General features: G+C 36.1%; 1 protein-coding gene across 10 annotated transcripts in view; it reads left to right on the top strand.

Moving 5' to 3' along the window:
• The window catches only part of DDX60 (DExD/H-box helicase 60), a 54,448-nt gene that overhangs the window by 14,618 nt on the left and 26,085 nt on the right, over positions 1–13,745 (top strand). For all 10 annotated transcript variants that reach the window (XR_009958143.1, XM_062573792.1, XM_062573786.1 and 7 more), the window contains 11 exons: positions 659–820; positions 1,748–1,906; positions 2,417–2,558; positions 3,689–3,850; positions 5,250–5,352; positions 6,105–6,220; positions 7,857–8,020; positions 9,078–9,330; positions 10,081–10,244; positions 12,172–12,324; positions 13,353–13,502. Coding sequence is in view for 9 of the 10 variants with exons in the window: in XM_062573792.1 (XP_062429776.1) it covers positions 659–820; positions 1,748–1,906; positions 2,417–2,558; positions 3,689–3,850; positions 5,250–5,352; positions 6,105–6,220; positions 7,857–8,020; positions 9,078–9,330; positions 10,081–10,244; positions 12,172–12,324; positions 13,353–13,502 (1,728 nt within the window). In the remaining variant the exon portion in view is untranslated. The remainder of the gene's footprint in view (positions 1–658; positions 821–1,747; positions 1,907–2,416; positions 2,559–3,688; positions 3,851–5,249; positions 5,353–6,104; positions 6,221–7,856; positions 8,021–9,077; positions 9,331–10,080; positions 10,245–12,171; positions 12,325–13,352; positions 13,503–13,745) is intronic.

Consider the following 13,745-nt stretch of genomic DNA (forward strand, 5'->3'; position numbering starts at 1 on the left):
TAAATGTTATACTGCAATGTTGTGGATCTGCTTCTGCTCCTATTCAGAACAATAACAAGATTTCCTTTGACTTTAGTGGGAATGATACTGATCCATCAAGCTGAATATTTAGTCCAGAAACATTTGTTGTTACTCGCAAAGCGTTTTAAAGTCAGTAGAAACCTGACTGACTGGATGCTAATAATATTTAATTTTATTATGATTACCTTTCCCAAGGCAAGCTCAATAAGTAGGTAAACCACGAGCAGAAAAGCATCAGAGTGCTGCAAGGTTTGTCACTCCCGGAAGCTGGTAGCAGCGAGGATTCCTGGTGGCTGGCAGGGTAGGGCTTCAAAGCCCAGGCCTGCCCCACTGTCCAGTGTGGGAGCATGGCAGCTGGGGGCAATGAGGGGCAGCCCTGGGCATCAGGTAGTGGATGGAGGTGGGCTAAGCGAGCCAGGCCATCAGCCCGTAGCTGGGGTCTGGGTCAGGCCTGGTGGGTGTTACCAAGGTCAGACACAGCTCCATGATGGCCAGGCAGGGCCGTGAGGACAGGGGCGTAGTTTTTGTGTTCATTTTTCTTTTTCTAGTGGAATTATATACAGGACAAGATTGATGCAGCTTTTTGTAATTTTTATTGAAACAGTAATTTGTGCTATTAATACTATTTTGACTACAGATACACCAGACCATTCTTCTCTTGAAACAGCTATGGCCTGAAGGATCTGACATTAGACGTACGGTCTGTGTTCTTGCCTGTGCAGTGGTATTAAAACTGTACAGCAACATGTTGAAAAATGCGGACACTTCTGTGGGAGCAGAGGAAGAACCATCAGAAAGAGTAAATATTTTTAACTGTTCTCTCAGCACAGTCGTCATAACCGTTTTGCTAACAGAAGAGGTGGCTATCCTAGACCCTAGCTTGAAGAGGGGGCCTAGCTGCTTCTTTTGTGATCGCACTCCATAAGCGGTTTTATTCAGAGAGGTACTCTAGGTAACTTCTCCAAAGGAGCGTGGCCTATCTGTGCCTCCTATGGAAATGGCTGTTTCCAAGGAAATTATTTTACCCTAGGAGTGACTACCTCCTAGGGTAAGAAGGAAGGTTTTACCTTAGAAAGTAGTGGTGCTCATTATTTTTCCTTTCCTTACATACAGTAGCATAGTAGTTTTTACAGAAGAATACACTTTTTCTCAAGTCATGACATCATTTTTGTGACCATACTACAAACCTTATATTTTCATTAACATGTATAAGATGCTTTATGAGGAACATATGTGGACTACAGGACATAGATACTTCTTCAGTATGCCTGACCTACTTGTAATTAGCACAGCTTGTTTTCTGTACAGTTTTTTTGCTGTGCAGTTGAAAAAAGAGCATAGGTCTATATCTAAATATTAACTTTCTCTCTTAAAATAATACCATTTCTAGCCTGACATACTGACGGTTGTTTTTAAATTTATCTTGTTTTTAATGTTCTTATTCTGGAATTTCTTTTCTTTAAAAAAAAAAAAAAAAGAAAAAAAAGAAAAGATTTCCATTGTGACTGATCCTTAGCTGTCAGCACTAGAAAAATGAACATTTTGAACTAGGTACATCCAGAAGTAATTATAATGCACAAATCATACAAATAGATAAAAGTTACTAGTTGCTTTAACAAAGTGGGAATCACTGAATTAAATTAAGTAGAGGTGAACCTAAGTAAAGGTGGACGCAATTATTTTAATGAAGGATGTAATTAACTTTTTATCTGTCATCTCTCAACAGGGAGAGAGTAAACCACTATCTCCAGAAGAAGCAGCTGATCTCTGTAGAATGCAGTGTCTTACAGTGATTTTTCTTCTTCATATGCCGCTTTCACGGAGAGTTCAGATTAGGATCATTAAATCCCGCTGGACTGAGCGAGTTTTACCATTAATGAAAATGGTATGTGTAGCACTGACTTACTTTCACTGCCATCAGGTGCAATTGTCATTTCAGTTTTTACTTTTCTTGGTATGGTACTTTAGTCCTCTGATAAGATCAAAGAATGCAGTGTATCTGCTGGAAAGTCTCTTTCTGATCCAGGAAACCATAAATCTCTGAGGCTAGGAGAATGTGAGAATATCCCTGTATATTTTGACCTCTTCTTCTTAGGCATCTACTATTGGCTAGGGTTAGTGATGGGATGCTGGGCTAGATGACCTTTTGGTCTCACCCTTTACAGAAATGCTGATGGCAGGTCTTTGTGTTAAAGTTACTTATTGCAGTAAAGGAGAGCAGTGAAGGCTTTTAGCTAAAAGTATGCTATCGAGCTGTTTCCTAATCAAGAAGTTGCATAAGAGCATGCTGTTTTCCTTGTCTATAAAATCTGGGGTAGTTAACCTTACTTTACAGATACTTTGGTCCCTCCACATGAAAAAGTGCTCTATAAGGATGAATTTTTTGGTTTAACAGTACGAGTTCTGCACACATTTTGTTCTGACAAACCTAAGTGATACCAACGATTGGAAACTGGATTTAACTTATCTGCCTGACTTAAATGATGACTCATTACTCAGAAACCTGGCACATTACTATGAGATGGAATACTGTGAAGGTATTTACCTTTGTTGAACAAATTGCTTTCTTATTTCAAACTTTATTAAGCTGCAAAATGAAAATAAAAATGTTTGTGCAAGCATATATCAGCATAATTTTCTAATTACTGGGCATAATAACAGATCAATTCTATGGAATAATAGGGGAACTTTTTGTTCAGAAATGAGTGTAGAAAGTCACAAATTCAAGTGTGTCTCATCAGTATTTATGCAGGATACTTTCCCACGTCATATTTCTGATATGTCACTTATAGTTCTGCAAAGGCAGCGTGGTACAGCATAGGTGATAAGAGCTCTGTATCACTGTTACTAGGTAGTCTCAGCTTGTTCAGCTTGTTTGTTTGTTTGTTTTAGCCAGCTTCCCATCTATTTTATTTTATCTTAGTGCAGCACAGTCAGAGTGGGGACTAGATTCTATCCTTAATATAACTATGACATCAGATTTTGTTTTCTTAGTTTCAGATAAGACTGATTCAAAATTTGATATTATCTTGTAAATACATGAATTTGGGAGCTGGAGCTTTAAAAACACTCTCAGATGTCTTAAGACTACAAGAAAGTTACAGAAGCTGACGAAGTAACAGGATATGGATAAATATTCTTTCAGGCTAATTCTGTTTACTTGCCAGCCTGTGCTCCGAGCACAGGCAGTCTGTCTGAAAGTCAAATAGAATTTTCTCTTTATGAATCAAGTGACAAAATCTCCTGTATGTACCTCAATAAAGCAAGTGTAGAGGAATTTTTACGGGAAATATAAATCAGGAATATTGAAAACTTTGTGATAGTTTCTATCATTTTGGGGCTCTAAAAATAAATTTCTGATCCTACCTTGCAGAAGAGGAATGTGAGAGAAATACTTCTTTTTCATGAGGAGCTTGTGTACTTCCGTAGACAGTCCAAGTCTGGTGCTCTTTGCAAATTATGTTTTGCATATCTAGTTATATGTACTCTGGCCTATTAAAAGCTTTGAATGTGTGACATCCTGTCCTAGCTTGCTCTAATGCCCAAAGGCCTTAAATAGGTTTGACCTCTTCATGCCTGATGCTATACAGGTGAATAGGTAGGTTTTATCTGAGGAAAATTTATTTGTAGAGCTCCTAATTTTCTTTTTTTCTTTTCCTCTATGCAGGATTTAAGTTCCAAAAGGAGTTGGGGAAAGAAATGGAGAATGAATATCAATTTTTATGGGATACTATAACCAAGTTGGCTGTGAAATACGATTTCGGAGATGCTTTCCCAGTACGAAATACCTCCCAACTATTTCTTGAACAGAAACAGCCATTTTTTAGAGGTATTAACAACTCCACAAAATAGAGAGTTAGCAGCATGATCTTCATTATTATCACTAGAATTTTGGGAGTAGTGGTCTGATTTATCCTGATTCACAAATCTAATCTGTGCTTCATGGCTCCTCTCTTGCTTCCTTTAAATTCACTAGCAAAATTGGTAACTGATGCTAAAATAAGTCTGGCCAGGCCTTATGGGAGAAATCCTGACTCCGCTGTAGACAATACAAACATTGCCATTGCCTTGAATAGGAGCTGGGTTAAATTGCATGATTGCTAGCCCAGATCTATCGTGTGTATTGTAAAAAAAATACCGTGATTACTATAGTACATTTATTATTAAAAGACATAATAATGGTAATGAAAGTGGCACTTAATTGTTCTGCAGTAAGACTGTTTCCAGGGAACTTCTCTGAACACTTTAAGGTAAGATTTTGCAGATATTGGGCATGACAACAAAAAATCAAGTGAAACATGGAGCTAAGGCCCTCAGATGGTGGAGACTGGACACTTCACTGAAGCTCATGTTGCAATCCTCCGTTTGTAGCAATGTGACATGCCCACAAATGTTTTAAATTATACCATCATGCTCTTCAGTAGACCATAAGTGGAGAGGTGCATAGCTGGCTTAGAGATGATTTGTTTCCTTTCTTGACTTGCAGTACCTGTCCTCAGTATTTGAAAGGAATAGGCAGAGATTTTTACCTGATATTTGGCATTTCTTGAGAATCAGTTTTGGCTACACCCTTTGAATGTTTGTTTAAAACGTATCAGAATATATAAATCTTAAGAAGAGACAGTTTGCAAGAAATTCATTAGACTGGAATAAAATTCTATTGAAGTTTATGGGTGTTTTTTAGCTGGTTGCAGTGGATTTTAGGTGAAGCTCAAGTAGGCAAAAAGACAGTTTCTTCATTAGCTGTGGGCTATGAAGGCATCTTCTGGCAGAGCGTATGTGCTGCTTATTCCTGTAGGTCTTCTAGGAAGACTCCAAATTCTGAAGCTGTGACTAGACTCCAAATGTGGAAAAGATACACAATGTGACGTATCATCTCTTTTACCGTACCGCTTTTATCATATCACCTTTAGTCATCTAACATTAAGAGCAGTTGAAAGTGCATGTTTAAGGGACTACAGTGGAATCAGGGCAGGAAAACAAATGCCTTTGAGGTGAGGTGGGAGATTTTACATCTCCGCAGAAGTAAAAAATGTCTGGTTTTGTTATGCTCCCAAGCATGGCTGTGAGCCCATGTTGGGGGACTGGTGAGTCACCACTTACTCTTAGCATGTTTTACTTAATCGAATTTCATTTGAAATTTCACTTGACAGAAATTTCAAAATATGATACGCAATTATATATATTTTTAATTAAGCAGAATTAATGACTTTTTTTGTGGTGTAAAGGCTGTGAAGAAGAAATTCCTGACATAGGTCTAATTCCAATGAAGTCTGATCTTGTTGAAGCATATGCTGGAGATGTTTTGAAAGTTCTACCTGTTTTAGAAAGGTACATACATGTCTTCTATAATAATCGAATATGATTAAATTGACTTACTTTCTACTCTCCTGGATGTCTTTACATCCATATTATGCTCAATTTATAGATATGTGGAAGTCGTATTGTTATAGCTTGGTCAGATTTCACATTTATATGTACTGGTATAAATATTAACAGACAGTTCAGAACAAGAATAAGTAAGAGTCAATGTATCCGTATTTTCTAATATAGTTATTTGAATGCATCACAATCTGACCGTTCTTATTGTGCACACTGAAACTGTTGTTCTTACATACAGTTTGTATTTGAAAGGCCTAGTTTAAATGGACTTTGATAAAAGAAAAATAATAGATAAAAGTACTGAATAAAAATTACAAACAGATTAACCTTTACATTTTCCCTGCCCTGCTTCTTGTGGGGATGGATTCACTGCTGCATAATGAGTACTTTTTAGCCACTGAGGGAAAAGAGATGTGCATCTTTTAAAGGGTATTTATGTGAGTTATGTAGTTATATTACATTCTACAATTAAGTTGAATGACAGTAAATAAAAAAGTATAATTTTACTTTGTTAATGATTCTTTCTGAAAAACTGAAAATATCTTGACATATTGTATTTAGAGTAGAATTAAATCCTGTGTTGGCTTTTGGCTTTAGTAAAATTGTGTTTTGATAAGTACCTGGTTTGCAAAATGTTTTGGTTGTTTTGTTAGAGATGCCAGAACTTAATTTCTGGTGTATTTAATGTTTGTATTTTTCAGCAATGATCCTGCAGTTACTTCACTAATTAAATACAAAGAATTTGATGAGCTTTGTCACTGGCATTCTGGTAGACCTCTGACTGAGGAATATGAGAGAGCACAATGCAGTGCTGATGGTAAGAACTATCAAAGCACACATGTCTATGTTGGCTAGAGAATGTTGTCAACATAATCACAGTTTTGGAGAATGACTTGTCATTTCAGAAAATATTCACGTCTGCATAAATACTTGCCAAACTAGAGCATTTGCAATGGCTCATTTATACTTAAACTGATGAATCTATGCATTATGTGTATGCATTGTGTATTATCTAGAATAGCTCTGGCAAGTGTAACACAATGAGCACTTCTAGTCAGATATTCACAGTAAACTCCCTTGCACTTGCAAAAGGTTTCACAGGCCTCTTATATGTGTGCCTAAACAAGCTGTATGTGTATGTGCAATTTAATGTTCACAGATATGGTTTGGATAATTGCTTATTAAATTACTCAGATGTTTGCACACTGCATGCATAGCCAATCCTATCTTTTGAGAATAGCATTAAAATATGAAGTAAAAGAAGTAAGCAGAAGTTGGTTGTGCCATAGTTCTTGAGTGTTATACTTCATAGTTTCCTGAAAGTTTTTCCAATCTGAGACACTAAAGAAAACAAACCACGGACTTAGTTTTGATCTTTGATTTGCACATTTACATTAAATGAAATATGCAATTTGGTGTGTACCAGCATGTACACAAAACTTTTTCTCAAAGATATTACCATCATCTACTGCATCATACAGTCAATTAAGCTTAGAAAAACCTATCAGGTGATAGGAAGTCATAGATTACTTATTGCTACTTTGGTTCTGCTTATGATTTTCATTCAGTGATGAGAAATGTTGTTTTCTAGGTGGGCATTTGCATCACTTGACCTATGAAGTCAGGGTTCCTTCTAATAATTCTTCTGTCTGCACAGTTTTTTGCATTCTTCCCTGCACTGTGATTTCAGTGGGATATTTGGAGAGCAATTGCTTTCAACTTAATCTGCACACAAGTAGCTAGAGCACTTTTCTGTAATGTTGGAGTTAAAGGTTTATATCTACTCCAGGTGAAGAGTGGTGACTATGTCTACCACATTTGAGTACTCTGAATGTTGGTCTGCACCATCTCCTCGGTTTTCCTTGTTTAAAACAGGAAGGAGTGAGCTCTTCTCAGATGGATATTCACACTGAGGAAGGGACTCAGCATTTTGATTTCTGGGCAGAGAGAAATACCTAGGCTTGAGTACATAAGTATCTGTGTGCTCAATATTTTTCTGTGCTAACATTATGTGTTTTTTCAGCAGTATTATTTTTTTTTATTTTTTTATGTCCTGGTAACAGTCTTTTTGAGGCAAAGGTCTCTTTTTGATAATCCGAGTTGCTTTTTGAGAATATCTGTGTAGTTTGACTGGATAATTCACATTCATATTCAATATGTGGGAAACCCAGCTGTTTTGCTCAGATGCTTCAGTCTCTTTCCAGGGGTCTTGCTTATTAAGTTTTGCAATGCTTTTGGTGTGTGCTTAGGGTGGTGTGAATTTAAGCCTATGTTCCAGATAACAAGTACTGTTGAATTTCGGTGAATCTTCGTAGCCAGTCTCTTTAGAAAGATTTTGCCTTTAAGTGAGGAACTTTTGGGGAAATTTAGCTATTACCTAGGTATCTTTTCTTGGAAAAAGAATGGGCTGGAATTCTACCAGCCTATTTTCTATCAAACATACTTTTTTGCAGCAAAATCCAAAGATCCAAATGAAAGAAGACAAATACAAAAGCTACAGACTTTCTACCGTTTTTATGGAAGCACTTTGGAAGACGGCACTTCAAAGACTATTGTAAACCAAGGGGCTATGCCAGTGAATGCTAATACTGTTGTCAAAAAGACAAGAAAAACACATGTGAGTCTATTCAAGCTGCTCTCTTCAAATTTACTTTCTCTAATCCGGGAAAGAATTTCTACTGTATAATTCCCACAATGGAAATTTTATACTTTTAATGCATTAGTAGTTCTCAGTTGAAGAAATTAAATTAGCTTTATATTTCAAATGTAGTTGCTTAATTTGAAAAATATTTTTGTCACTGGTTTTATTGTTGAATGATTATATTTCAATAAGCACAAGTTAATCAAAAATATAATAGATGTGAAGTCCGTAAAGGCTAATAGGTTGGGCTCATAGCCAGTAATAAAATCTAGAATGAATGAGACTGGATTTAAGCAATTTTATTTTATCTTTACAGAGTACTGAGAAATACTGCAAAATTCACTTTTTTTCCCCCAATTATTTCCATGCAATATTTAGAAACATCAGCTGTGATTGTGAAGGAAAGCTCCTTTAAACATTACAATTAATTCTAGGTAGAATAGTATGTGAACATTTTGTGACTTCACAGGTATGTAACATGTACTTGCATATTAGTGGACAATATGGAGCAAAAATAATTTGAGTAATATTTTATAATAGTATTATTTTTATATTAATATGGATTATAGATTATGGCCTGTTTAACCGCCAGAAGTCTCTTCAGAGCAATTTTTAAACTTCAATTAAGATTGAACTCTTAATTGTCTTTAATTTGTTGAGAAACATCTCAATATATTTAGAATTTCTATTATCTATGGATAAAAATAAAAGCTTCATGTTTAACTTCTAGACATCTGCTATTTTATTTTTCAATCTTTGTGCACTTTTATATTATTTGAGAAGGGGATACTTTTTACTGACATTTGAAATGAGTCTTGGATAGGCTTGTTAAGCCTATCATTCAGAAGTTTTGTCTCCTTCAGAATCCAGAGATCTTAAACAATTTTCAAAACAAAACAACACACAGATGAATTGAAAACTGGAATGTACTTGCAGTGGTTGGATTTATGGACTAGGTGTTTTTTTTATATATATATATATGATGCTTGCAGATGTTGTTGGTTATCTCTGAATATCTTAATTTTTTGGATAGAAAAGTAAAGCAGAAATAATTGCAGAGGAAAACAAGAAGCGACTAAAGATTAAAGAAGAAAAGAAAGAGCAAGAGCAGTGGAAAGCCTTAAGAATGTCAACTGAGAAGGAAATAAAGCAGAATCTGACTGTTGGAATAAATAAATTAGAGAAGTTTCTCAAGACCCTTCAAAGCAGATCTGTAAAGTTCAGCGCAGAAATAGCAGGACTGTCGGCCTGTTCAGAAGTGTGGAAGGAACACTGCAAAAAGCAAGGTGTGATGGCCAAATTCTTGTCAGTATTTACTTTGCACCCCCTGAGCAGCTTTCTTCTTTAACCAAGGAAGTGAGTGATTTTGCACATTCTCAGCTAAAATAAAGGCACATAAATACACGCCTGCTTTGAGAGTACTGAAGGTACTTTTAAATGTTAGCAGACTTTGATCTTCAATTTGAAATCTTAGGTTCCTGTGAGTCAGATATAAACTATCCACTCAAAATTAGATTACCATGTACATCTCTGGCATATGCAAATCATTTATTGTGTATATCTTTAATGAATATGCCTCATGCACACTAAAATACATACATGTTGCAGTGGGGTGTTTAATTTCCTTAGGTGGTTAGCTGAGTCTGAAGAGTGCTGACTTGCATAGCAATGCATGCAAATCATAGTTAATGATGTCCAGTTTCATCAGAATTAATTCATTTATTCCTTACCCTGAGTAGGAAGATCCAGACTGGAGCTGTATGCAGCCTGCAACCTGCCAGGACAGGTTTTTGAATAGTCATCAGCAGTATGACTTCTTTTCTGTAGCTTTTCTTTCAGAGGCAGAATATTTGAGTGTTTGGTCTTTACAAGCACTCTTGTAAAGGTCACATGAATGTGAGTTGTCTTCCTCTAGTTGTCTTTAAATGCTTTTTAAAATTTTCATAAATATGGTTGGCTAGATAAGATCTCTTCTAAAATCACCTGATACTCCCCAGTGATACAGTCAGCTCTCAAATAACATTTTTTTTCCAAAGGTAACAATCCTAAAGATTTAAGCATAGCTGTCCAAGTGATGAGGAGAATTCATATCCTCCTTGAAAAATACCAAGATCTCTTGGAGAAATCACACTTACAAAAGCTGACCAGCTGTCTAAGACTTCTTGGATTTGAGAATTTGGCGTGCTCTCTGTCTGGGCAGGTAACTTCGTAGAATATAGTGATTCTACTGTAATGGCATATCAACTCTATTCTTAAGCATTGAATAGTGTGTGTAAGATCTATACTGAGCTTATTTTATTTGGTATTGTCCATAAGATTTGGAGCTGTCTATTCTTGGTTCGAAAATCAAAATGTAGTCTTTGCTTCCATGGATGTTTCTCTGCTTGATAAAGTGGCTAGCTGGCACAGAAAACCATTTCCGCTGGAGTAAATAAAACTGGCTACAAAGACGACCTTTTGAAACAAGAATAAAGAGTAGGTTGCTCTTACTTATATTTGTCTGAGTCCTTGGACATTTCTGGGAGGAACCTACTGTTCCACTTGTCACAGTCAGCTGAAATCTGCATGTTAAAAATAACTGTTAAAAGCTAAGCAGTGAGGAGCTGTTTTTTAACAGTCCAAATGTGCTACTTGAGAAAAGAAAATATTTTGAGACTGTTGAGGTGGATGGAAGCTATTTTGTTTGTTGTTTGAATATTACTGATCACCTCTGAAGGAAAGGTTTAGCTCAGTTGGTTAGAGCATGGTGCTGCTAATGCCAAGGTCTGTGAAATGGTTTCAGATACTCAATTGCTTGTACTTGCTAGCACAACCAAGACCATCAATTAGATATACTGAATTTGGCTCTGAAGCCAGAAACTGAGATGCACAGCTACTGTCAACATTTTTTTTAATGACTGACCTTATGCTTTTCTGCATGCTAGCAACCTTTCCACTGGCTGATTTAATGTTTAGAGCAGTCTGGTATCTTTGTGTGTGGATGGGATGTTAATGGGGAGAGGGGATGTTGAAATGCCTCTCAAGAAGAAGAGGAGATAACTTGCAGACTGCAGAATGTGAAGTCATTAGCAGAAGAAAGGAGGATTACAATGAACCGTAAAGCCAGTATGACTGGACTGTCTTATTTTTCATATTCAGTAGAGTTAGAAGTTTTTGGAAGTTCATTTTTGGAAAGTGTTTATTGTCCTTCCTTGCGGATCAAGAGTAAGAAATGAGAAAGGAAGTGATTGTTTTGTAAGAAATTTTATTCTGCTGGAGAGTGTAAGTTATTTTTCTCCTTTCTTTGTGTGAATTCTACTGGTGTACGATGGTTGTTTGCTCTTGACTACGTTGTTTTTATATGAGTGTTTTGTGCCCTGAATAAAATATATTACATCTCAGGAAGCAGAGTTGTACAGATCTCAGAAGGTCTATTGTAAAGGATTGTGGTGAAATAGGGTGTATTTTGGCAAGTTTAAAGCATCTTGCTCAGAAATATTCTAGCTCCACTGTACATTTTTGGCCTACGTTTTCTTTTGTAGCTGCTTGTTTCTGGTAATTATTTTTGAAAAGTTGAGGGATTTTTAGGAGAGAGAACTGAAAATATTTCTTTCAAAGTAGAATCAGAGAGGTCGCGGAATCTTCATCTTTGGAGATATTCAAAACTCCATTGGGTATGGTCTGAGTGACCTCATCTGATTGTACCTGGTACTAGCAGGTAGTTGGACCAGTTGGCTCCAGAGAGCCCTGTCAACCTAAGTTATTCTGTGATCTTTTGATGTAAATTTTAAGATGTAATACTTCTCTATATAGTTCTCAGGATTGAGTGGTGTGACTAGACATGACCAGGAACTTTACATTTGGCATGTCTTAGGGTATATAGGCATTGCTTGAAGATACCATGCTTTACAAAAACTTAGGCTTATGCTCTGCACTCAGTCTTTATATTGAGTTTCATTTTGCAACTGTGATTCATTGCACAAGGTTATGTGGCATGGATTTCTAGAAGAAATTATCTGAAAATTGTCAGGCCTTTTGTATTTTTTTTGAAGCTCACACAGAGTTCTAAAGAACAATAACTGTCTGCAGTTTTTTTTGAATCTGTTCCTAGTTGTCAAACTAGCTTGAATTTTAATTTGACCTTATAGGTAAGAGAAAGTGATGATCAGAGTATAAGCAACTATACTACTGAAGTGAGACCAGCTCGTTTTCAGCTACAATACATGGACTATTACTTGCTCAGAGAAGAGAGAAACGATCCAGATCCCAGAGTGCAACATTTCATACCAGACACATGGCAGGTGATTAAACACAAACTGTTTGTGTATAAAGTTATTGGAGATGATGTCTGAATTTTTTTCCCATTTAAAAACAGACATTTTTGCACTACTTGTGAAAAATACTAGTATTCTAAGTTTAATAAGTTTAGTAGATCATTTTGGACTGTGTTCCGCATTTTTGCTACAGTTTTTCCACTGAGACCTCAGCCCAAGGAATTCAATGTAAGAAATGCCAAATTTATGGGATTTCGCTATTCCTCACCATACTTGATGGTGGTAGCACCCCATTTGGGTAATCTCTTGACTCATCCTCTGTGCATGTGATTTTAAGGAATAGCTAGTAGCATGATTTGAGAAATAACTTTTCTTTCTAAAGTACAGTAAATCTAGCTCTAGTCTTTCTATTGCTGGATTGGGGTGACCAGCTGAATTTGCAGCTTTGCATGTGGACATCATATCTGCTTGCTTGACTAGCAACTTGTAAGTTGTCATATATGCTGACAGAGAAAGATAGTGTTAGTACTATTTCTACTTCCTCTTCTGTTTGCCCCATTCTTTCACAGACCTATATAAGGTGAGAGAGCTTGGAGGAAGACAGTAATAGGGAAGAAGACAAAATAATAAACAATGTATACTAGGAACAGAAGAGAGATTTGGGCTGTATTGATATAATATAATGCAAGAAAAAAGTACTGCATTGTGTAAAACAGTGATTTTTTTTTTCTAATACACTGCTCTATTAACTGGTTTTATTTTTTATTTTTAAAATGTCCGCTTTTGGGCTGAGAGGGTTCTGGTATCAGTATCTTGGATCAAATTATTGAAACAGGTAATTCATAATTTGTAGTATAATTTCTTCCACTCACAGTTCAACAAGAGAGAAGAATACAGTAGCGTATCTACTAAGTTACTATGAACTTCTGTAGTCTCAAATCTGTGTATAAAGTCTGTATGCAAACATAAGAGAGGTTTTCATAGAAAGAACTTGTTTACTCAGTGAGAACTTTTAATGAGACATTTCGATGTAAGTAACTCCTTTTCTCTCTTAGCGAGAACTGCTTGATGCTGTAGATAATAATGAGTCTGCAGTAATTGTTGCTCCCACTTCATCAGGAAAAACATACGCATCATACTATTGCATGGAAAAAGTTCTGAAAATGAGCAATGAAGGAGTAGTTGTATATGTTGCTCCCACAAAGGTAAGGCTGCATCTTAATACGTATTCTGCATGTATGACTATGATACTTTTTAGTATGATTCTGAAACCATTTTGAGTAATTTATTACACAAATTTAGATAATAATAGAAAATTTAGATAATATTTAGCTAATACTTTTTATTAGGTACATCTAATCAAGCACGTTTAGAAGTATCTTCTGAGCTCAAGCCCATGTAGAGGTTTTTGTGTGTTAATAACTAGGTAGCTGTTTTAAGGTCATAAA

This window comes from Rhea pennata, chromosome 4 (assembly GCF_028389875.1).
Source record: "Rhea pennata isolate bPtePen1 chromosome 4, bPtePen1.pri, whole genome shotgun sequence".
NCBI lineage: Eukaryota > Metazoa > Chordata > Aves > Rheiformes > Rheidae > Rhea > Rhea pennata.